The sequence below is a fragment of the Pyrus communis genome, chromosome 7 (genome assembly GCF_963583255.1).
Source record: "Pyrus communis chromosome 7, drPyrComm1.1, whole genome shotgun sequence".
NCBI classification, from domain to species: Eukaryota; Viridiplantae; Streptophyta; class Magnoliopsida; order Rosales; family Rosaceae; genus Pyrus; species Pyrus communis.
This window is the reverse complement of record NC_084809.1, coordinates 15151768-15171954: the sequence shown is the minus strand read 5'-3', so window position 1 is coordinate 15171954 and position 20187 is coordinate 15151768. Positions and strand designations below refer to the sequence as shown.

At 38.2% G+C, this 20187-nt stretch overlaps 4 protein-coding genes and 1 non-coding gene across 5 annotated transcripts; 3 read left to right on the top strand and 2 right to left on the bottom strand.

Annotated features, from left to right (window-relative positions):
* The first annotated feature begins 360 nt into the window (after positions 1–360).
* LOC137738648 (rop guanine nucleotide exchange factor 12-like) lies at positions 361–2949 on the top strand. Its single transcript, XM_068478124.1, has 7 exons — positions 361–715; positions 812–928; positions 1031–1185; positions 1276–1350; positions 1452–1724; positions 1820–2140; positions 2287–2949. Exons 1-7 carry the CDS (start codon positions 469–471, stop codon positions 2707–2709), a joined length of 1611 nt encoding a protein of 536 aa, XP_068334225.1. The 5' UTR covers positions 361–468; the 3' UTR covers positions 2710–2949.
* Positions 2950–3114: 165 nt separating this feature from the next.
* Positions 3115–4680, bottom strand: LOC137740304 (photosystem I reaction center subunit VI-2, chloroplastic). Its single transcript, XM_068480165.1, has 3 exons — positions 4455–4680; positions 4218–4344; positions 3115–3475 (listed from the first exon to the last, which is right to left on the bottom strand). The coding sequence occupies exons 1-3, from the start codon at positions 4580–4582 to the stop codon at positions 3296–3298; spliced, it is 435 nt and encodes a 144-aa protein (XP_068336266.1). The 5' UTR covers positions 4583–4680; the 3' UTR covers positions 3115–3295.
* Positions 3899–3972, top strand: TRNAT-AGU (transfer RNA threonine (anticodon AGU)). Its single transcript has one exon. It is a non-coding gene; the product is annotated as a tRNA-Thr (tRNA).
* A 7624-nt stretch (positions 4681–12304) lies between the features above and the next one.
* LOC137739052 (small ribosomal subunit protein uS17c-like) lies at positions 12305–12912 on the top strand. Its single transcript, XM_068478528.1, has one exon. It carries the CDS (start codon positions 12324–12326, stop codon positions 12783–12785), a length of 462 nt encoding a protein of 153 aa, XP_068334629.1. The 5' UTR covers positions 12305–12323; the 3' UTR covers positions 12786–12912.
* On the bottom strand, positions 12593–18561 carry LOC137739051 (homeobox-leucine zipper protein GLABRA 2-like). The gene is made up of 11 exons (XM_068478527.1): positions 18331–18561; positions 17902–18194; positions 17143–17260; positions 16845–17039; positions 16365–16739; positions 16161–16262; positions 15831–16040; positions 15363–15537; positions 14991–15262; positions 14811–14897; positions 12593–14710 (listed from the first exon to the last, which is right to left on the bottom strand). The coding sequence occupies exons 1-11, from the start codon at positions 18409–18411 to the stop codon at positions 14330–14332; spliced, it is 2289 nt and encodes a 762-aa protein (XP_068334628.1). The 5' UTR covers positions 18412–18561; the 3' UTR covers positions 12593–14329.
* Positions 18562–20187: the final 1626 nt, after the last annotated feature.

Here is a 20187-nt window from a genome sequence, read left to right as displayed (position 1 = left end):
AAACCAAACCTCCCCAAAACAACAACATTAACAAAACAACTAGAAACAAAAAAATTATCAAAAACCATTTGTTTTTGCATCCTAATTTCTCACAACATGCACCCCACGTTCCTCCAACCCAACTGAAAAATATCAAAAAAGGAAAACGAAATTAACTAACCCATCAAATCTTCCCAATCATTCACTTCCACATTTCTGTCAAAACTTACCATTTTCTCAGGAAAAAAAAAGAAAAGAAGAAGAAACAACAGGAACAACAGCAACATCAACAACAAAAACCAAGAAGATTAACGAGTCTTGTTTCTTAAGTCATTTGGATTTGGAAGCTCTCTTCCCTCTCCGGCAAGAAATCGTGTAACCGACAAAATAGATCCATCTCTCCCTCCTCGCCCTCCCAATAGGTTGAACAGCAGTCATGCCTTGTTCTCCCTCGTTCATTCTATAAAAGTCTTCGCCAAAAAGCTGAGAATGGTTCGGGCGCTCGAAGAAGAAGAAGAGGATTACAAGTCTAGATTGTATCATTTCAAGGGAATGTATGAGAATACCGGAAGGCATGCAAAGAGCTTGAGCATCGAGAGTGCTACCGCCTTAGAATTTCAGGATGATGATAAGAAGGCTTCGTCGAGAAGTAGTAATGGAGCTCAAGGCCCTAAATCAAGGTTGAGCAAAGAGGAAGCCGCCGCTAGAGAAGCCAGAGAAAAGCAACAGCAAACAGGTGATGATTTGTCAGCCGTATATAACTTGTACTTTGCTGCATACATTTTCTTCTTGAATTATTAATTATTTTTTGCTTGTTGGGTTTTTGATTCAGATATGGAACAGATGAAGGAGAGGTTCGCCAAATTGCTGCTGGGTGAAGATATGTCCGGTGGAGGTAAGGGCGTTTCGTCAGCGTTGGCATTGTCGAATGCTATTACAAATCTTGCCGGTATGTATACCATCAATATGGTTTGTATTAGTGCAATGAGAAGCAGATTTTTTTTTTCCTAGATTGCATATCGCTCACGATTACTTTCCGAATGCAATGCAGCTTCTGTTTTTGGGGAACAAACTCGCCTAGAACCCATGTCCGCCGACAGGAAAAAGAGGTGGAGAAAAGAAATAGATTGGTTATTATGTGTCAGCGATTACATAGTTGAATTTGTTCCTTCACAACAGAAGGGCAAGGATGGAACTAACATGGAGGTAAATCTGTTCTCTTTCGTTCCATGTCACATACGCGTATGCACTCGTGTTTCACATTTTCTTAAGAATATGTGTGTTTTGAATTAACAGATAATGGTGACTCGGCAACGAACAGATCTTCACATGAACATCCCTGCGCTGCGTAAGCTCGATGCAATGCTTATTGTAAGTCTTGTTAACCCTTTTTTACTCTCTTCAATGAGACTCGGATCAATGTTTTACGTGGTAATGGATTATGTTTCTGGAACAAAACTTATAATTAGCAGGATTGTCTAGATAACTTCCAAGAAAAGCAAGAGTTCTATTATGTATCCAAAGATGCCGATGAGAAAGAGAAAGGAACTGCAAAGAGAAAAGATGACAAATGGTGGCTACCTACGCCTAAAGTTCCACCAAATGGTTTATCAGATGCCGCACGAAAGTTCATACAGTATCAAAAAGATTGCGTCAACCAAGTGCTTAAAGCAGCTATGGCCATCAATGCTCAAGTTTTAACAGAAATGGAGATCCCCGAAAACTACATTGAATCCCTCCCCAAGGTGAAGAAAGAGGGAACTATCCTCGTTGCTGCGTCACATTACATGAGACTTGATGAGTTCTCTAACCGGGTTCTGATATTGTCGATTTTGTGCAGAATGGGAGGGCAAGTCTTGGTGACTCAATTTACCGGAGCATTACAGTTGATTTCTTTGATCCTGACCAATTTCTTTGCAGCATGGACTTATCATCAGAGCACAAAATTCTAGACCTCAAGAACAAAATGGAGGCTTCCATGGTGATATGGAAGAGAAAGATGAACCAAAAAGATGGGAAATCGGGTTGGGGCTCTGCAGTGAGCTTGGAGAAGAGAGAACTTTTTGAAGAGAGAGCAGAGACAATCTTACTCCTCCTCAAGCAGAGGTTCCCTGGAATCCCTCAATCGTCACTCGACATTAGTAAAATCCAATACAACGCGGTAAGGACATAATTTATGCCTTGATTTTTCCAGTACTAGTGCACATTTTACACACACAAAATACTGCAGAAAAATAAGTGAATCACTTATGAAGTATTTGATCATGCTTATGAACTTATGCATATGCTTGTTCTTTGGCTTTACAGGATGTTGGACAGGCTATTCTGGAGAGCTATTCAAGAATACTAGAAAGCTTGGCGTTCACAGTTTTGTCGCGGATCGAAGATGTACTATATGCTGATTTTGCTACTCAGAATCCATCACATGTAGCTTGTAAACGGCCCTATTTAGGAGACGCTACAGTCGAAACTTCTCCGGATAGGTCTTCAAAGGAAGAAAATGCCGGTGGGGAGACACCCGGTTCAATGACACTGTTGGATTTCATGGGTTGGGGCGCGGTTCAATCTGAGACCGAGCCAAAAAAGCACCCGGATGCTGCAGATGAAGGCACAGACTCTTGTGAGATTAAGCATCCACATATGCAGAAGTTTGCAAACATAGTGACCAACAAGAAGGTTTCCTATCTAGAGACCTTGGGTGGATTGAGAAGTCCAACGGCACGCCACTAACAGCGCCAACAGGGGAAAATCTGAGAAGAAAGAGCGAGAAAATGAGGAACTGACCGAGACAGATACGGTAAGCCTAAGCCTTCAAATGTGAATTTCACAGCACTCATTGGCATCCTTGGAGTTGTGTGATGACTTTATTTTTCATTCTATTCCTTCCTTGTTGTGCAATAGGGAAGAAGAAGGAAGAAAGCCAATGAGGGTTTGTAGACTGACAAAAAAAAAATATAATTTTGATGACTTCTCTTAGACATATCTTTTTGTTCCTCCCCTGTTCGCACTCCAGATTCTTCACAATGTTTGCAATGTTTTTTCACCGATTTTCTTCATATTGCCGTATCTATTTTGTTGAAATAGGTACTAAATTGAAATCGTACGTCGACAATTGTAGATAAAAAAAAAAATATCATAACGATCGAACAATAATCTATTAAAATATAAATAGCAGTTCCCAAATATCCTTAACATATTGCCAAATTTAGGGGTTTTAATTGTGCATTAAACGTACTTTACAATTACAAAGTAGAGAAGCAATTACACATACACGAGGAAAGGCATGAGAAAATGAGGATTAAATCCCATATAAGAATCAGATCTTGCCACGTGGCCCCAACTTGGGTGGAAGTTGTGGGCCCTTCTTGATTGGTAGAATGTCATCGGAGGCAGTGGCACTAAGGTACGCAATGGTGGAGGCTCCTCCCAATATCAAGAACTTGAGGAGTAAGCCTCTCTTGGTGAATGGAGCAGCAAATGTCTCAAAGAACTTGCTCTGCAGTCAGATTCAACAACTGAATTGACTCAAACAATGCTTGCTTAAAGGTCAAGAAGTAAATATCTCTTGATCATGATAGAATGCAGGGAAAATTTTAGCAATGTCCCATGAACTGAATGCCTCACTTCGATTAAGCGTTTGAATTTTAATTTGGCACCGAATACTTAATCGTTTAAAATATGTCAATTTGTCCGCCATTCTCACATTTGTTAAATTGACGGCTATTTTCATCTATTCAAATAGAGCAAACGAACATTTAATGTGATAACTTGACGATGAAGACAAATTGACACGTTTAAAATTTGAAAGATGGTTCCTTAAACAGATTAAAAACAGAAAAATAGATCTTTAGTTCAAGAAACATCGATAAATTTTTCCCTACAAACTAGTGAAAGATAAATTAACAGTTTGTCAACAAAAGCTTTCATAGCTCAGTTGGTTAGAGCACCCGTTTAGTAAGCGGGAGGTCTTGAGTTCAACTCTCAATGAAAGCATTTTTTGTTTTTATTTCTTTTCATTTGGGGAACTTTAACGAAAAGCTCCTAGTATTGTTCACTTTAACGGAAAAACCACATTTTTATACTAAAAAGTTAATTTTGGTGCTATTCACTTTACCCTTTATTTTGTCATTTTCGTTAAAAGTTTTCAAACATTTTTCATTAGTTTTTCTTTCCATTTTTCCACTTTTGTTTTTAACTGATAAACACATTGAAAGAAACTCTTAAGTTAGTCTCAGAACCTGAAGAGGGTTGTAGGGTGAAGGCGCATCCGAACCATACAAGTCCCACTTCCCGGTGGTGTTGCCCAGATCCTCAAGGTCAAAGTAGACGCTCTTGTCTCCGTACTTGGCCACCACAGCACCACTCCTAAACCACCACAGACCACACCAGTAATATCACTCAACACACCATCACAATGCATACAAGAACAAGAAACAACAAGCATTTACTATTTTCAAATATCCATGGAGTAGTACCTGATGTTTTTGGTTCTGATGCTCTGGCGAGTGGGCTTCACAACAAGCTTTGTTCCGGTGAGGGAGCTTCCGCCGAGGCCGTTAATGGCGGCAGGTTGAACAGCTGCTAGGGTTGCCAAAGATGCCATGGCCTAACAATAATATTGGTCTACTGCTACTCTTTGAGTATCTGGACTTACTAGTTCTCCTTTTTTGGTTCTTCTGTTTCTCGGTTGGGTTAAGGAGCGTGATTGGTTTTTTAATCTTTTGCATGGATCTTAGCATAACACGTGCCGAGATGGATTGTGTTTAGAGGATATTGAACTTCACTTACAGGCTGCCACCTGGACTGAAGCTGGATAAGCCTATCCTTGTTGGATCATGTTCACAAATCTACTGCATATTTTATGAGCTGAGAGCCGTGACTTGTTCTTTTATATAGTAGCTGCGAATGATAATAATTGTGGTTAGAATTTGATACATCATTTGCAAGGCTATTTCATAACAGCCGTTTGATGATGATCCAACGGATGTAAAAAAAATATATATCAAATCGTGAATATTTTAGCTCCTCATTCATATAGTGTATGTATAATGTTGTTATTTATAAATTTAAAATATTGAGAATCTAAAATGTGAAACGAAAATTCATTTTTAGATAAATTTGAAACGAAAATTTGTATAAGTGAAGGGCTCAACAATTACTTGTTTAGCCAATTGGTGGCATGTCTTTCCTTTCCTTTTCGTTTCATAGAAATGGCTCAATATTGATATTTTTCGAACCTAAAAGCTAAACGGTTTTGACACTAAAAACTATGCTTTCCTTTCTTTCAAAGAAGGACATCCTTATTATAGAATGTCTCTTAATTACTAACTAGTCTCTTGCCACACGCGTACGCATGTGACAATTTATTCTTTTGATTTTTTATGTGAAAAAACAAAAAATAGAAAAAAATAATAAGCTCTATTATTTAATGAAATCTTTTTTGTCAACCAAAAGAGAGTGAAAAGACAACTTATTGTCTTCTATCACAAAAAAAAAAAAAATATATGATGGGCAATAATGTAATTTCACAGGTCTAAATTTTACTGTTTTTTATTGAAGTCTCACCTACAGATGATGTTAAAATATCTCTAATATTTAAAATAAAACAAAAACCTCACACTCTCCCATGTTTTCTCTCTTTCTCTCTCTCACTCTGTAAGATCCCACATCGCCCAAGGGAGTGATCCTTAAATATATATTCTCATCCCTACCTAGCACGAGGCCTTTTGGAAGCTCATTGGCTTCGGGTTCCGTAGGAACTCCGAAGTTAAGCGAGAAGGGGGCTTGAGCAATCTCATGATGGGTGATTCACTGGGAAGTTCTCGTGTGTATATTCTCATCGCTACCTAGCACGAGGCCTTTTGGGAGCTCACTGGCTTCGGGTTCCATAGGAACTCCGAAGTTAAGCGAGAAGGGGGCTTGAGCAATCCCATGATGGGTGATCCACTGGGAAGTTGCTCGTGAGTTCCCAAAAATAAAACCGTGAGGGCGTGGTCGAGGCCCAAAGCAGACAATATCGTGCTATGGTAGTGGAGCGGGCCCGGGAAGTGATCCGCCCCGAGCCGGGATGTGACAATTTGGTATCAGAGCTTAACCCTGGCCGTGGTGTGCCGACGATGACGTCGGGCCCTTAAGGGGGGTGGATTGTAAGATCCCACATCGCCCAGGGGAGTGATCCTTAAATGTATATTCTCATCCCTACCTAGCACGAGGCCTTTTGGGAGCTCACTGGCTTCGGGTTCCGTAGGAACTTCGAAGTTAAGCGAGAAGGGGACTTGAGCAATCCCATGATGGGTGACCCACTGGGAAGTTGCTCGTGAGTTCCCAAAAACAAAACCGTGAGGGCGTGGTCGGGGCCCAAAGCGGACAATATCGTGCTATGGTGGTGGAGCGGGCCTGGGATGTGATCCGCCCCGGGCCGGGATGTGACACACTCTCCTTCTCATTTTCTAAAAAAAATGTGTTTATACACACAAAGTATGTAGGCAAATGCTAGTTATTTAAAAAAAAAAAAGTTAGGTAAGGGAGTGGGTTTTTTTATTTTTTATTTTTTGTGAATTTCTTTATATTTAAAAATTTAATGAGAGAGGGCAATTTATTAGCATAAATTGGCTCAATAAAACTCGACTCATCTCATTTACAACTCTACCGATACATGATTTATTTTAAAGGGAGATATATTTATAGTAATTTGATTAATGGGGTTCAAAGAGCTTATTAAAAGGTCAGAAGTGTTGCTTTGAAGCCCTGTCACATACCAATAGCCATTTCTATACCTTCAGTCCTTCCTAATGTCGCCATCTTCTCCAACTAACACCTTGTAGCTTGAGAGCTTCAAGAAGCCAGATGAGAACTTACAAAAAAAACTGGCCTATATCTGTGCCATGCTTAACCAACATGAGGCTGCGTCCTCGGGTCTTTGGGAATCGCGGAGTCAATCCTGAGCAGCCCTCTTCTCTTTTCGATGCCATGAAATAGCGGTTGTCAAAGATTGTGGTAGTTGCGTTATCTCCAGATCAGTGGCGAAGCCAAAAATTATTGAGGGGATGTGCGAAATTTGAAAGGGTAAAAATTGTGGCTGATGAGGTTTCATGTCATGAAAACATTCCATAATGTGCTCATTCACTACATAATGACACGTTATTAGCAAGGGTAAAATGCTGTAGGAAAAGGTATTGAGCCGTCGGAAAAACTTTTCGAGGAAAAAATTTGTCATTGATCGTTGCAAATTCTTCTATTCGAAATACTTTTTTTTTCTTTTTCTGATTAGTCATCCAAAAAAACACATTTTCGACACCAATCACCCTACGATTTCGGTTAAATACTCGTCGAAGTCGAATTTTAAAAAGGTTAATAATCCTAAATTAAAGAGGTTTTTTGTCAATCCGGTGCAAATATAGTTTACAAGTTAGCTCATATAAGGTTCTCAAGCTCACAATGTCATCAATTTAATAAATTATCATACAATTAGGCCGAAGATAAAAATTAATACACTTATAATATATCTTATGATGCATTATGAGACTTTTAAAACTTCGTGACCCATTTTAAAAATCATTCCAAATGTGAACAATGTAAATTGTAGTTGACCTATTATTTTAAGGAAAACTAACGAAAAATCCAAAAAAACTTCCCTTTTAATGAAAAGCCCTTTTTAAAGGTATAATGAATAGTACCGGAGAAAGGTATAAATGTGGTTTTTCGTTAAAATTGAACAATATTGGAAGTGTTTTGTTAAAGCTCTCATTTTTTTAAGGTAAACTCCAAATACATATGACTCTTCATTTTTTTACTCATTTGAAAATATTAAAATGAACACTACTGTGAAAACGATCAAAATGAACACTACCAATTATCGAATATTTACATATATGTAAGAGATTGAATTATGTGCTAACTATTAATCTACATTAGGTGATTGTAGACTAAAATTTATATACATTGCCAATATAATTTAAATACAAAATTAAATACATTGCCAATATAATTTAAATACAAAATTAAATACACTGCCAATATAATTTAACAAGTCAGAACTTGAGGGTATATTTGTGAATTGCGAGTTTTGGAGCATATTTTGCTGCTCTCGTAAAAGGGACAGGGTGTGAGTAAGTGTGAAGAAGAAATGGGGGACCGGTGATTCCCACTATAATCATTTTTTTTTTTTTATCTCAATAAAGCAAAACAACGTTGTTCCGCCTAGGAATTTTCAAAAAGAATTATAACCCTTCGCTGCTGCTGCTATGCGCAACAGCAAAGAAACTAGAGAAGTAGCCGAGACTCCATCATTTCCAACGGGACCAGAGGGGTGGAACCATCGATCTTGGGCTTGATTCCAATGAGGGCGCCCCTCCTCGCTCCTCTGTAGCTTCGCCCATGCTCCAGATGACAATGAATGATTGGAACAAATAGTTTGTAGCAACAACGAGTAGAAGGGTGACAATGTAGGATCACTTGTTGGGCAAAACCTTTCCATCACGTTCCGGCAATGGTTTATTCCTAGAGTATGAGCTACTGCAAACCAATATATAATTAACCACGAATTTGGTAGTTAATAATATATAGTCATTGAATCAGAACATGTATTCTATATATACTAGAAACTAGTTTATTTGATGTTTTTGCAGCAATTTTCTTACGCAAATGGTCTAGCATGTTATATGTTAGATTGCCGAACAACATTTTCAAACAAAAGTCTACATGAATAAATTAATTTTTGCTGACAATTTGACTAACATAATATGTCAGACGATATATCTCACAAAGAATAATGTTTCCCACATCAATATTATTTATAGAAAAATAGGTTTAATTATCTTTATTTAGGATAGAAATATAATCTAAGGATAATGCTAGATAGATCAAATTTCTAAGGGTAATGTTAGAGAGACTAAATTTATAGACAAAAGTTTGTCAACTAAATGACATTGAAGTTGATCATTAGGTTATTGCTTAAGTGTTGATAAACGTGCGCATTCCTATTGGTGACAAATCATTTAGTTTACCAATTTTGTTTACAAATTTAGTCACCCTAGTATTACCCATTTTATAAACCAAATGATGTGGATTCTGATGATTGAATTATTAAATGTTAATTAATATGCTTATTTTATATTAATAACACATCATTTAGTTTACAATTTCGATTTAAAAAATTAATTTTCTAGCATTATACAATATATAAATATAATCTGTTCACAGAGTCCGAGGATGCTTAAATCAATAGAGTGAAGAGTTTAAATGTGATATCCCACATCGCTCAGGGGAGTGATCCTTATATGTATATTCTCATCCCTACCTAGCACGAGGTCTTTTGGGAGCTCACTGGCTTCGGGTTCCGTAGGAACTCCGAAGTTAAGCGAGTAGCGCGTGAGAGCACTCCCAAAATGGGTGACCCATCGAGACGTTCTAATGTGAGTTCCCAGAAACAAAATCGTGAGGGCGTGGTCGGGGCACAAAGCGGACAATATCGTGCTACGGTGGGGGAGCGGGCCCGGGAAGTGATCTGCCCCGGGGCAGGATATGACAATTTGATATCAGAGCCTAACCCTGGTTGTGGTGTGCCGACGAGGACGTCGGGCCCCTAAGGGGGGTGGATTGTGACATCCCACATCGCCTAGGGGAGTGATCCTTATATGTATATTCTCATCCCTACCTAGCACGAGGCCTTTTGGGAGCTCACTGGCTTTGGGTTCCGTAGGAACTCCGAAGTTAAGCGAGTAGCGCGCAAGAGCACTCCCAGGATGGGTGACCCATCGGGAAGTTCTTGTATGAGTTCCGAGAAACAAAACCGTGAGGGCGTGGTCGAGGCCCAAAGCGGACAATATCATGGTACGGTGGTGGAGCGGGCCCGGGAAGTGATTCGCCCCGGGCCAGGATGTGACATTAAAAGCCCAAGATTAATTTCCTAATAAAAAACTAAATCAATAGAGAAGTTGCTAAGGTCTCAAGGAAAATGACAAGGGTAATGCTAGGAAGACTAAATTTAGAAATTAAATTTACAAACTAAATGACGTGTCTCCAATAAGAATAAGCACGTTTATCAATGTGTTAAGTAATAAACCAATCATCAACTTTCATGTCCTTTAATTTTCAAAACTTTGTCTACAAATTTAGTCTCTCTAGTATTTCTCAAATGACAATATGAGGACGTTTCATATTATGTTGTTTTTAATTTACAGATTTTAGTTTTTTGTGCTTGAGATATGAGAAAATATAGGCGAATGAATGAGGTTACATTGAGAGGAAGGAGTAGAAACACAAACAAAAAAAAAAAAATAAATAAATAAATAAAAAAATAAATTTAATCCTGAAAGTTAAAACAACTTATAATAGTTTTTGGTTTTTGGCTTTTACCTTTTATTTTGTGGACCTTTCCATATGCATTTTTTCTACATATCTGCTACCATAGTTCCTCAACTCCTCTATATAACTTGTTTCTCATGTGTTTCTCACGTATCTCTAACACAAAAATGAAAACTAAAAACTGAAAACTATATGGTTTTCAAACATACTTATAATTTCACTAGAATTGGTAATTATTATTAAAACTGAAAACTATATGATTTTCAAACATACTTATAATTTCACTAGAATTGATAATTATTATTCGGGTAGTATAAGGAATGTGTTATTGTCATCCATAAAAGTCATAGGAAGAGAGAGAGAGAGAGAAGTGCCTTAATGATTTTTTGGAGCACAATTAACAATTCACAAGATCAACATATAAAGTCCATATAGACATCATTTATTTAAAAAATAATTATTAGTTAGGGCTTTAAAGTAAGAAAAAGGAAAGTGTTATTGGCACTCCAAAAATCTCATTCTACACTCCTCATAAGTATATTTTTATTTCCAAATATAGAAAATTTGGAGTGTAAAATGAGAAATTTGAAGTGTCAATAACAATTCTCAAGGAAAAATGTATAATCGAGAATTAGTACCGGAAGGTGAATTTACAATACAATTTCAATAACTATCTATATATAAAACCAACACTAAAGGTGAATAGTGTTTTTACTTTTTAGTGGTATTTTTGTCATTTTAACAGTGTTTTTTAAATAATTACTTTTTTGTACTTTTTTTTTTTTTTAATTAGTACCTTACAATAGTATAGCAATAATATGATTCAATCAGCTGTTCATTCAATATTATTTTCTCTATTTTTAAACACGTTCAAAACATCTTAAGAGGCGTATAATGCCGGTTATAAAAAAAGTCTTTCGCACGCAGATAATAATTTGATTAAATTAGTTGTCAAATGATTTTTTTTTAACAAACGATATTATCTATACGAAGAGGGATGGGGTGGGCTTAGCCTCACAATGGGCTAACAATTATGTGATTCAATAATTTGTTTATTAAATATTATTTTCTCTATTCTTAATATAAATTTTATAGGGACCGATTTTATTATACGAATTCAACTGTTTTAATTGATTTATGAGAGGTTTCTTCCAGCATCCATTTACTTTAAATATTTGACTTTCCTTTTGTTAATTTAAACATATAAATACATTTAAAATGTTTAAATCGCACGTAACACATCATGATTAAAAAAAAAAAATCTTCTGCACGCGCTTCATCCTGTGCACGAAGGCTAGTAATAAGAAAGTCCAAAGTCCACCAACTAGAAAGCCAACGTACAGCCCAATAACAATAACACGGAAAATCAAGTGTCGTCCCGATCTAGGTTGATTGATAAGAGCCGGAATATGGTCCATGCTTACGAATAAGTCTATTAAAATTCTGCATGAGAAGTTAAGAGAATAACTCAAAATTCACATAAAATTTATCAAATTTGCATTAAAATTCCATCAAATTTCATAATTTTATAACTCATTAAAATTATTTAAAATCCCAATTAAATACGAACTCTTAATTGATCAATAATTTGTTGATCTAAAATATAAACATGGTGTCGTGATAATTATGAGATCATTTGGATATGCTTTTAAAATGACTAAAAACGCTTTTAGAGAAAATATTTTTGAATTCTAAAAGTACTTCAAGTGCTTTATGCAAGAAATACCGTTTACGTGCATCTTTCATAAAGCACTTTAAGTGTTTTTTCAGAATTTACTTGCATTTTTACTAAGAACTTGTTCCAAAAATATTTTCATAAAAAACGTTTTCAGTCATTTTAAAAGTACATCTAAACGAGTTCTATATCCAACTCCAAACACCATTTTCAGTTTTTCCAAAGAAAAATTTCAACATAGAGGAGTAAAATTCCTAAAATCCCAATCCAAAAGATATCGTAGAGAGACACCTCATCCAATCTCCCTTATCCTCCACACGTTTATACCCAAAATTCCAAACTCAAACGTCAAACCAAAGCAAAGATGTCACTCACTGCTTCGCTACTCCACCCCTCTCCCAAGCTCTCCACCCCCTTCCTCCATGGCTCCTCCACCCCCTTCTCCCCCCTCTCCAAACCCACTTCCTCCCTCGCCTTCCCGACCCCACAACGCCTTACTTTCCTCCCGCCCATCAGAGCCTTGAAGTACCTCCAAGGCCGCGTCGTCTGCGCTACCAGCGACAAGACCGTCGCCGTCGAAGTCACCCGCCTCGCTCCGCACCCCAAGTACAAGAGGCGGGTCAGGAAGAAGAAGAAGTACCAGGCCCACGACCCGGATAACCAGTTCCAGGTTGGGGACGTTGTCCAGCTTGAAAAATGCAGACCCATTAGCAAGACCAAGACTTTTCTTGCTGTGCCGGTCCCTGCCAAGAATTCAAAAGGCAAGTCCGGTGAAGGCGACGTGCCGAATGAGCTCGGGATTCCTTTGGAGTCTCTGCAGGTTTAGAGTGGGGTCTATGTTGTCGTTTTGATTGTGCATTTTGTGAGTTGGGCTAATGAGAATGTTTCGAATTTAGTGTAATTTGGTGAAAATTAATGAAATCTTGAGCTTCCTTTGGTTGGAATTAGTGTAATCTCAATCATCAATGGGTTTTTGATGAGATGCCTTAAGCAGCACTTAATTTTCACTGCATTTTTAAAATGTTGGTGTTGGGGATTGTCGTGAGTACTGCATTGTGTGGAATTTGTTTGAATTGCCAAATTTTATCGAGGATTCGACGAGTGCTTCTTGAATGAATTTGGATTAACAGATACAAGAGTAGGGTAACAAGTGGGATGAATGTAAATAAAAGAAGGCCTAAATGTGAAGATTTCTGGGTTTGAAATTCACTGGAAAATATGAAAGAATATTTCGTGCTTGCTGATGAATGTGAAAAATTGGTACTTTTTAGGCATATATGCTTTTGGGGGAAGTCGTAAAGTTTGATACTTTCTGGCTTTAGGAATTTGGGTTTTGATAAAAAAAGCCAAGCCATAGGATAGGAGTGCACTTTTGATTACCTTGAGGTGACTTTGATAATTTGCCGGTTTGTTGCAAGTCTGTGCAATGTAGGATTTCAGTTAGTGTTCCGCCTAATTCTTCTTGGTGCTTGTGTTTCTATTTGCAAGCCCGAGCTGTGTTATTGTCAAGTTAGACGGCTCATGTGAGCAGGTGCCTTTGCCCGGAGTTGTTTTGCTTCTGTTACATTTGAGTTTTGAATTAGTTACTCTTCCAGTCGCCACTACTGCTAAAGATACGATAATCATAAAAACCAAGGTTAATGTTCATGCTACAGAACCGAATACGGGTTTTGTTTTTGTTAACCTGGACAAGTGCAGATTTGTTTGTCAAGGGAATACTAATCATGGCATTTGGGAACCTAATTTGGAATTTATCAAAATTGCAGTTCTTCAATGTATATTGCTGCAAGTCTATAGATGGAAAGAAAATTTGTGCTAAATTCATAGCAGTAAGAAAGGTGTCTCCAGTTCTTCAACGTATATTGTCTGTAATCATTCTGTGCCAGCAGTGTTGGTGTTTTTCTTGAGGCGAAAAAGGCCTTCTAGTTAAATTTAGACGACCCAGTTTGGTTTCACTTTGCAGATCTGAGCGTATCTAAGTTGGCCATGGCAATGCCCCCCTTCCCATTTGAACTCAAGTTTGAATCCGCCTCTCTGTAGCTTAGGCTAGAGTAAATAGCGCTTAAATAATAAGAAACCGAGTCATTTCAGATTGCAAGAATGCAAATAGTAACTAAATTTGCCAAATTTTGCATTGATAAATAGTTATTTCCAAGGAAACTGAAAGACTATAAATCAAATCTTGCCTTCAGTCCCAAGTCCTCCATTCCAACCAAAACGAATAGACAAACTCACAAATGACTCATTTCTAAATCCACTGGTAATTAAAAAAAAAAAAAAAAAGAAAGAAAGAAAGAAATAAAATTATATGAAAACCGTAAATTTTTTAATTTAACTTATGTCTAAAGCTAATTAATAAAATTACTCCGATCAGCCATCCTCACACTGCAAGGTTGTTTTAATATTTCTCAAAGTACATGATATTAGTGTGTTGGCAGACTCCACAGACTCCATTGTTAGCTTGGCTGTGGGGGAGGAATTTGTCAAGACTTGAAATGCTGCTGTCAGCAGAGTTCCTCCTTCACTGCTCCTGTCTTCTTGCCTGGATGTGATGACCATCGGCCTCGACTCCAGCCCGTCAGGAAGAATCGAGAACCCTGAAGGCAATATGGCGATGTTGCTCGCGCCGCATCCTGTCATCACAGACTGCATTCCAGTGATATCCACTGGAGCGTAGACCACCATCGACTCGTAAGAGTTTATGCAGGTATCTTGTAGTATCCACATGCTTTTCTCTTTTGATTTCATGCTCTGAACATTTGGAATGCAAAATATATATTAGCAGAAATTATAAAGATTTCGGATTAACAATAAGGGGTCGTTAACTTGTGTATCAAGAAAGAGAACCCACCTGGATTGTAACAGCATTGCCACGATCTTGTCCCTTGGATAGGTTTGCAATTGTTTGAGCTGGTCCTCCATTTAACATAATGTCCCACTAGCAATTAGGGAACAAGAAAATTTAATTAACAATTGTGGTGCTATAACATGATTAATTATAGATTAGTAGAGTTGTTTCACATTTACTAACCTCATTCCTGCGAGTCTCGTCTCTTAAGAAATCGAAGAGCACATGAGGAGAGACGGGCAGCCATACTGAAGAAACAGCACACAAAATCACACCGAGAGGCTCTCCTGGGTCGTTCAAGTTCTTTCTGGAGGCAATCCTTATGTCGTCCCCTGTTTTGCTTGAGATCTTAGTCCAGGTATGGTAGCTTGATGCTCCGATTGCACGACAAAAGCTCGTTGTCATTCTTTGTGCCAATTTTAGAATGCTTTTTCTCCCAGCAAGGGTGGCCACACCTAATATTCAGTAATTAATTCCAAGCATTTAATTTCGATTATTACCCTCATTTAGTTATTGTACTAGATGCATTTTTAAGTCTGTTTAACTTCGACATACCAGTTGAATCCTTCATGGGAACATTGGTTGCCATGTAGAAAACAAGTCTTTCGCATTGCAGTTGCAGCGTTGCTACCCAATGTCTTGCTCCAAATGCTAGACTGCTGTTGACAATGGTGTGGTACATGGTCTGAATTGTGCTCTTCTGGCATTCTAGGTGCTCCACCCAGATCACCTGCAGACCATCATTAGATCATATAACCCGGTTTGCACCGTTACAAATCAATGCATGATTCTATCCTTTTCACCTCTGTGTTTCTGTTTTGATTTTTGTGTTGTTTTCCATTCCCTGGCCAAAGTCAATTGTCAAAAGAAATACTCATATAGGTACTCACTGCTCATATAAAATTCTGATATCCAAAATTTTCTCACTCGGGGTGTCTAGGTGTTTAAATTCTGATATCCAAAACTTTCTATTCATAAGTTGTAACTAAGTGTGCAATCAAATTTGGAAACATGTTTGCGTACCTTGCAGTGGCCATTTGATTTGTCCTCAATGATGCAGCCAGAGGGACGCTTCCTGCATTTCACCAAGGACGCATCTATGTTATCTTCGACTTTGTCAATCGAAACATCAACAATAGCCCATTGTTCAGGACTCAATTGCTTGCAACATCTAACGAAGTACACTTCTCTAGTGGGAACCAAGGGCGTAAGCATTTGCAGCTCTGCAAACATCTGCAGTCAAACTCAACTGAGTTTTCTTTAATGGAATCAGACATCTGCAGAATATTCTGGTTTATGCTGCATACAGGTTGATCTGCGTATTGACGTTAAAAAGGAAAATTTTCAGCTTACCAATTGTACTGTACCATTTCTATTGTCTCCTTCACCATTGTTAATAACATCAACAGTTGCCGCCTTTGAGATCATGCATGGAAACATTTCCTTCCATTGATTCTGCAAACAATGTAATACCAGAGACCGTTAGCTTACAGTTCCTGCAAGTACAAAGCAATAAGACTTGTATATTGCAGCTTCATGAAAGGTGCTAGTGTGTACCACATCCATGAAACTGTGAACTAGTCGCAGAAGATCCACAAACACCACCCCGGTCTCTCTGGAGGCCTCAATGGATCTCTTTGGCCGCGCATTGCCAGGAACTTCAATGTTGAACTCTTTGATGTACTCATCGTAATTAAGTATTTCACGGCCAGTCTCCACACTCCGAACCCAGAGTGGTTCCCCTGCAGTAGCCATCTTCTTAAGCTCCTCCATTGCTTGATTCACTATCTCCATAATCCTCGGCTTCTCAATTCCGAATATTCCAGTGTAGAAATCCAAAGAGCTTCTATTCTCCTGGTCTTGACCAGCGGAGCAGGAAGGAGAGGATGTCCCGGGAGGGTATTTTACAAGAGCTGCTCTGAGTTTTTCGACCTACATGCATATATTGAAATTAGTCCAAACTATGTGTCAAATAATATTTGATCGATCGTTTTTTTTCGTCTTCATGTTGTTGAAGAAATAGCTCCAACTTCTAACCTCGGATTTGAGTCTGGCATTTTCGATTCGCAGTTGTTGCTCCTCGGTTGTGAGGGTGGCATCCCGGCTAGTGGTTGCAGTGCCACAGTTGGGGCAACAAGATTTGTTTATCTGCTCCCTCATTGCCTTATTTTCGTCGCGGAGTTTCTCCATTTCGCCTTTCAACAGAGAATTTTCATGGCGTTCTTGTATAGCCTGTGTAAAATAGACCAACAAATATCCCATTCTTTGATTACCAATAATCCGACGGCTGGTGTGAAACGATCACAATTATCAGAAGATTAATTAAATTAAGTACCTTGATTTGGGTTCGACGATTCTGAAACCAAAACTTGACCTGCCTTGGAGCAAGGCCTAATTGCTTGCTCAGTTGCTGCCTTTGCTTCTCATCAGGATGTGGTGATTCTTTGAACAACCTGCAGATTAATAACATTCCCAATTAATTAACACATTCTGGTTAAAGAGCGAACACATTGATAAGCAGATGCTGACTTGTGATTAATAATTAAATCACTGCAAGTAGGAAACTAATCAGCACTTTAAAATTGCATGTAAAACAAAGAGCCGAAAGGGTTGTCAATTTAACTTTTCAATTAATATTTGTATGTTTCCTTTTGTGATGAGCAAATAAATGTCACCAACTCTCGTTGAATCTTTACATCGTACATTGTAAAGTAATCATTCTCTTTCTCAAAAAAGCTGCATGCAAATTAAAAGAGATTAAACCGACCAATTACAAAACCATGTGCATTGTTCAAATTCCAAAATCCTAATTAATCCAATTTCCTTTAGAACATGGTATTTTGCACAGGAAGAGTGGTAATTTTTTGCCTTGGAGTTGAATGAATCAACAAACAAAAATGTGCGAAAGAAGAGAATAAGTGTGCGAAAATCATTCTCCTTCTGCAAAAAACGATCCATTAATTCAAGTGTTCCAACGAAGTTGTGACTAGCTAGGCCATATGAGTTCCTAGTCATAACACATATATACTCGTTAAACCGTCTTCCAATTTCGCTTGTACTAAAAAATAAATAAATAGAGGGAACGTGTAATTACGCTTCCATTTCTCGGATTTGCTCAGTGGTGTGCCTATGGTACTTTTTCCTCTTCTTCTTCTTGTTCTTGTTGTCTCCATCAGCATCATCTTCGTCGTGCTCTCCTTCTCCGTCAAATTCATCTTCTGATCTCGACCTTGCTGGCCCGGAGTTCTCACTGCTAATCTCCGCTGTGTCTTCTCTCCGGCGAACACTGCCTACAGCTGCGCTTCCGCCTCCACCGCTGCCCTCTTCTCCTTCCTCCACCTCCCTGCTTGCCGCGGCCGCCGCCCCAGCATCACGAAATATCCCAGCCTTCAAAACCCAAATACAAAAAACATTATTAAGCGCATGCAACCCAAAACAAAAACTTTCTTACTATTGAAAGCTAAGATTAAAAGGGTTAATTAGTTGAAATGAAATGGATGAGGGTTTGTGAAGAAGTACGTACGAGGGAGAGGGAGAGGGCTGGGGAAGCAAAGAAGTCCTTGGTGCGAGAAGTTGGTGGATTGTTAGACATGTCGACGCCCATGGCAAGCGTAGTGCATGTTCTCAGTATTAGGAGACAGTGACCAATGGGATTGTTTTATGGGATGGCAATGGTGGCTCTACCTAGCTAGCTCTGCGCACACAGAGAGAGAGAGAGAGAGGTGGGCGGGTGTAGTTGATTTAAGGATATAAAACAAAACGAAGTGAAAGAGTTGCTCTTTTCTAGTTTTTTGCTGTTGGAATGGAGGGGTTTGATTTGATGCGAGAGAGAGAGAGAGAGAGAGAGAGAGAGAGAGGAGGGCTGGTAGGGGTTGACCGTTAGATATTCTTTTGTAAATGGAATGTGAAAGAAGAAACCCCAGCTAACTTGACTTGAAGCAGTTGAATATATATCTAACGCCTCAACGATATTTTCTGTTTCCTCCTCATTTCAAATGTTAGAGGTTAATGGCTAGCTAGCTTATTGGATAGGGTTTGGCGGCTGGCTCATACACTACTAATTAAATTAAGGGATTTGTTACTTCGGATTAGGGTTTGCGCGCGCGCGCGCGCGCACACATATATATATATAAAGATGGATGGAAGTGTTTATATTTTCACTCCATATATGACTCAAAAATGACAAAACAACCACCACCTCTCCTCTTCGATGGCACAACAAAGCAATTACGAATGAAGTCATGAAAGGGTTTTAGATTGGACCGCAATAGCTCTAAACAATATTGATAAAAGAGTAATGTCGATATTTTGAATGATTGTGGTTTTGGGACTCATATTTCTCCTCTTCTTGGGTGTCTATGCTCAAATCTTTTTCCTTGAATAACTACTCATCATTTGTCATTTTAAGCATAATAATACCCAAAAGAGGAAGTATGGAAGTGATAGATGCTATGTGGAGTTTGTTACTCTCACTTCTTCTCTTTTACAATAAATTTTAGTGTTCGTCTGTCTCACAAGTAAGGTGGTTTAATCACATTCACACAAAAAGAGTGTTGCGAGTTGTATATATTAGTTAAGTTGTAAATAGTTCTTTGTCCATATCAGTGAAAAGCTTGTGAAGTAACTCATATAATTCAAATATATACACACACACACACACCTCCAATTGGAGAATAATATAATTATTCAGAAATTTCTTAAATACAGCTTAATTTGGCATCATAGCAGTTCTCTTTTGATGATCTTTTTGCCCTAATCTCGTTCCCAGTTTTTCCTTTGTGTTGTGCCCGCGGTTGTCTAAAAAGTTGTGTTGTCATGCCCTAATTTTTTGAATTAGGGTTTTGCTTGTGTTCATCTTACCAGCTCGTGATACCTTTGTCTTGATCTGTGATCTGTTGTGTTCGTACCAAACTTCTGTTTAGATATTTTTAAAAGAAACAATTGCTGGTAGTGTGCTACATGCAGTATCATGAACCGCGATTCTGCCACGGTATCGTGAATAGTGTTTTTGGTAAAAAAATTCCTGCAATTCCTCTCCATGTCAATTTCTCTTTTTTGCTTAATGGACCAATTTAATAATAGTGTGGTTATGCATCTCGTTGAAACAAAGAAGTGGATAATTAATACTGGGGCCACTAATCATGCTACTGGTGACTATAAAGCGTTTGATGAATTAAGTGATTACGTTCGTAATCTATATATTACTAGTGGTAATCGGGCACAATTTCCTATGAAGGTTGAAGGCGCTATCTCTTACTCCGAGTTTATCATTGCTCTACTTATCCCTAATATGAAGTGCAATCTACTATTGGTAAGAAAACTACTTGATACATTACATTGTTCTGCTCACTTCTACCCTCACATATTTTTATTTTCAAGA

What these genes read in the sequence shown, in the direction of transcription:
- LOC137738648 (XM_068478124.1), top strand. Translation starts at nt 469, where the DNA reads ATGGTTCGGGCGCTCGAAGAAGAAGAAGAGGATTACAAGTCTAGATTG. An exon ending in TGCTATTACAAATCTTGCCG is followed by an intron (nt 929 to 1,030) that starts GTATGTATACCA and finishes AATGCAATGCAG; the next exon opens with CTTCTGTTTTTGGGGAACAA. An exon ending in AGCTCGATGCAATGCTTATT is followed by an intron (nt 1,351 to 1,451) that starts GTAAGTCTTGTT and finishes TATAATTAGCAG; the next exon opens with GATTGTCTAGATAACTTCCA.
- LOC137740304 (XM_068480165.1), bottom strand. Translation starts at nt 4,582, where the DNA reads ATGGCATCTTTGGCAACCCTAGCAGCTGTTCAACCTGCCGCCATTAAC. An exon ending in ATCAGAACCAAAAACATCAG is followed by an intron (nt 4,345 to 4,454) that starts GTACTACTCCAT and finishes GTGGTGGTTTAG; the next exon opens with GAGTGGTGCTGTGGTGGCCA. An exon ending in CACCCTACAACCCTCTTCAG is followed by an intron (nt 3,476 to 4,217) that starts GTTCTGAGACTA and finishes ATCTGACTGCAG; the next exon opens with AGCAAGTTCTTTGAGACATT.
- LOC137739052 (XM_068478528.1), top strand. Translation starts at nt 12,324, where the DNA reads ATGTCACTCACTGCTTCGCTACTCCACCCCTCTCCCAAGCTCTCCACC.
- LOC137739051 (XM_068478527.1), bottom strand. Translation starts at nt 18,411, where the DNA reads ATGGGCGTCGACATGTCTAACAATCCACCAACTTCTCGCACCAAGGAC. An exon ending in TTCACAGTTTCATGGATGTG is followed by an intron (nt 16,263 to 16,364) that starts GTACACACTAGC and finishes CATTGTTTGCAG; the next exon opens with AATCAATGGAAGGAAATGTT. An exon ending in GCAATGCTGTTACAATCCAG is followed by an intron (nt 14,711 to 14,810) that starts GTGGGTTCTCTT and finishes CCAAATGTTCAG; the next exon opens with AGCATGAAATCAAAAGAGAA.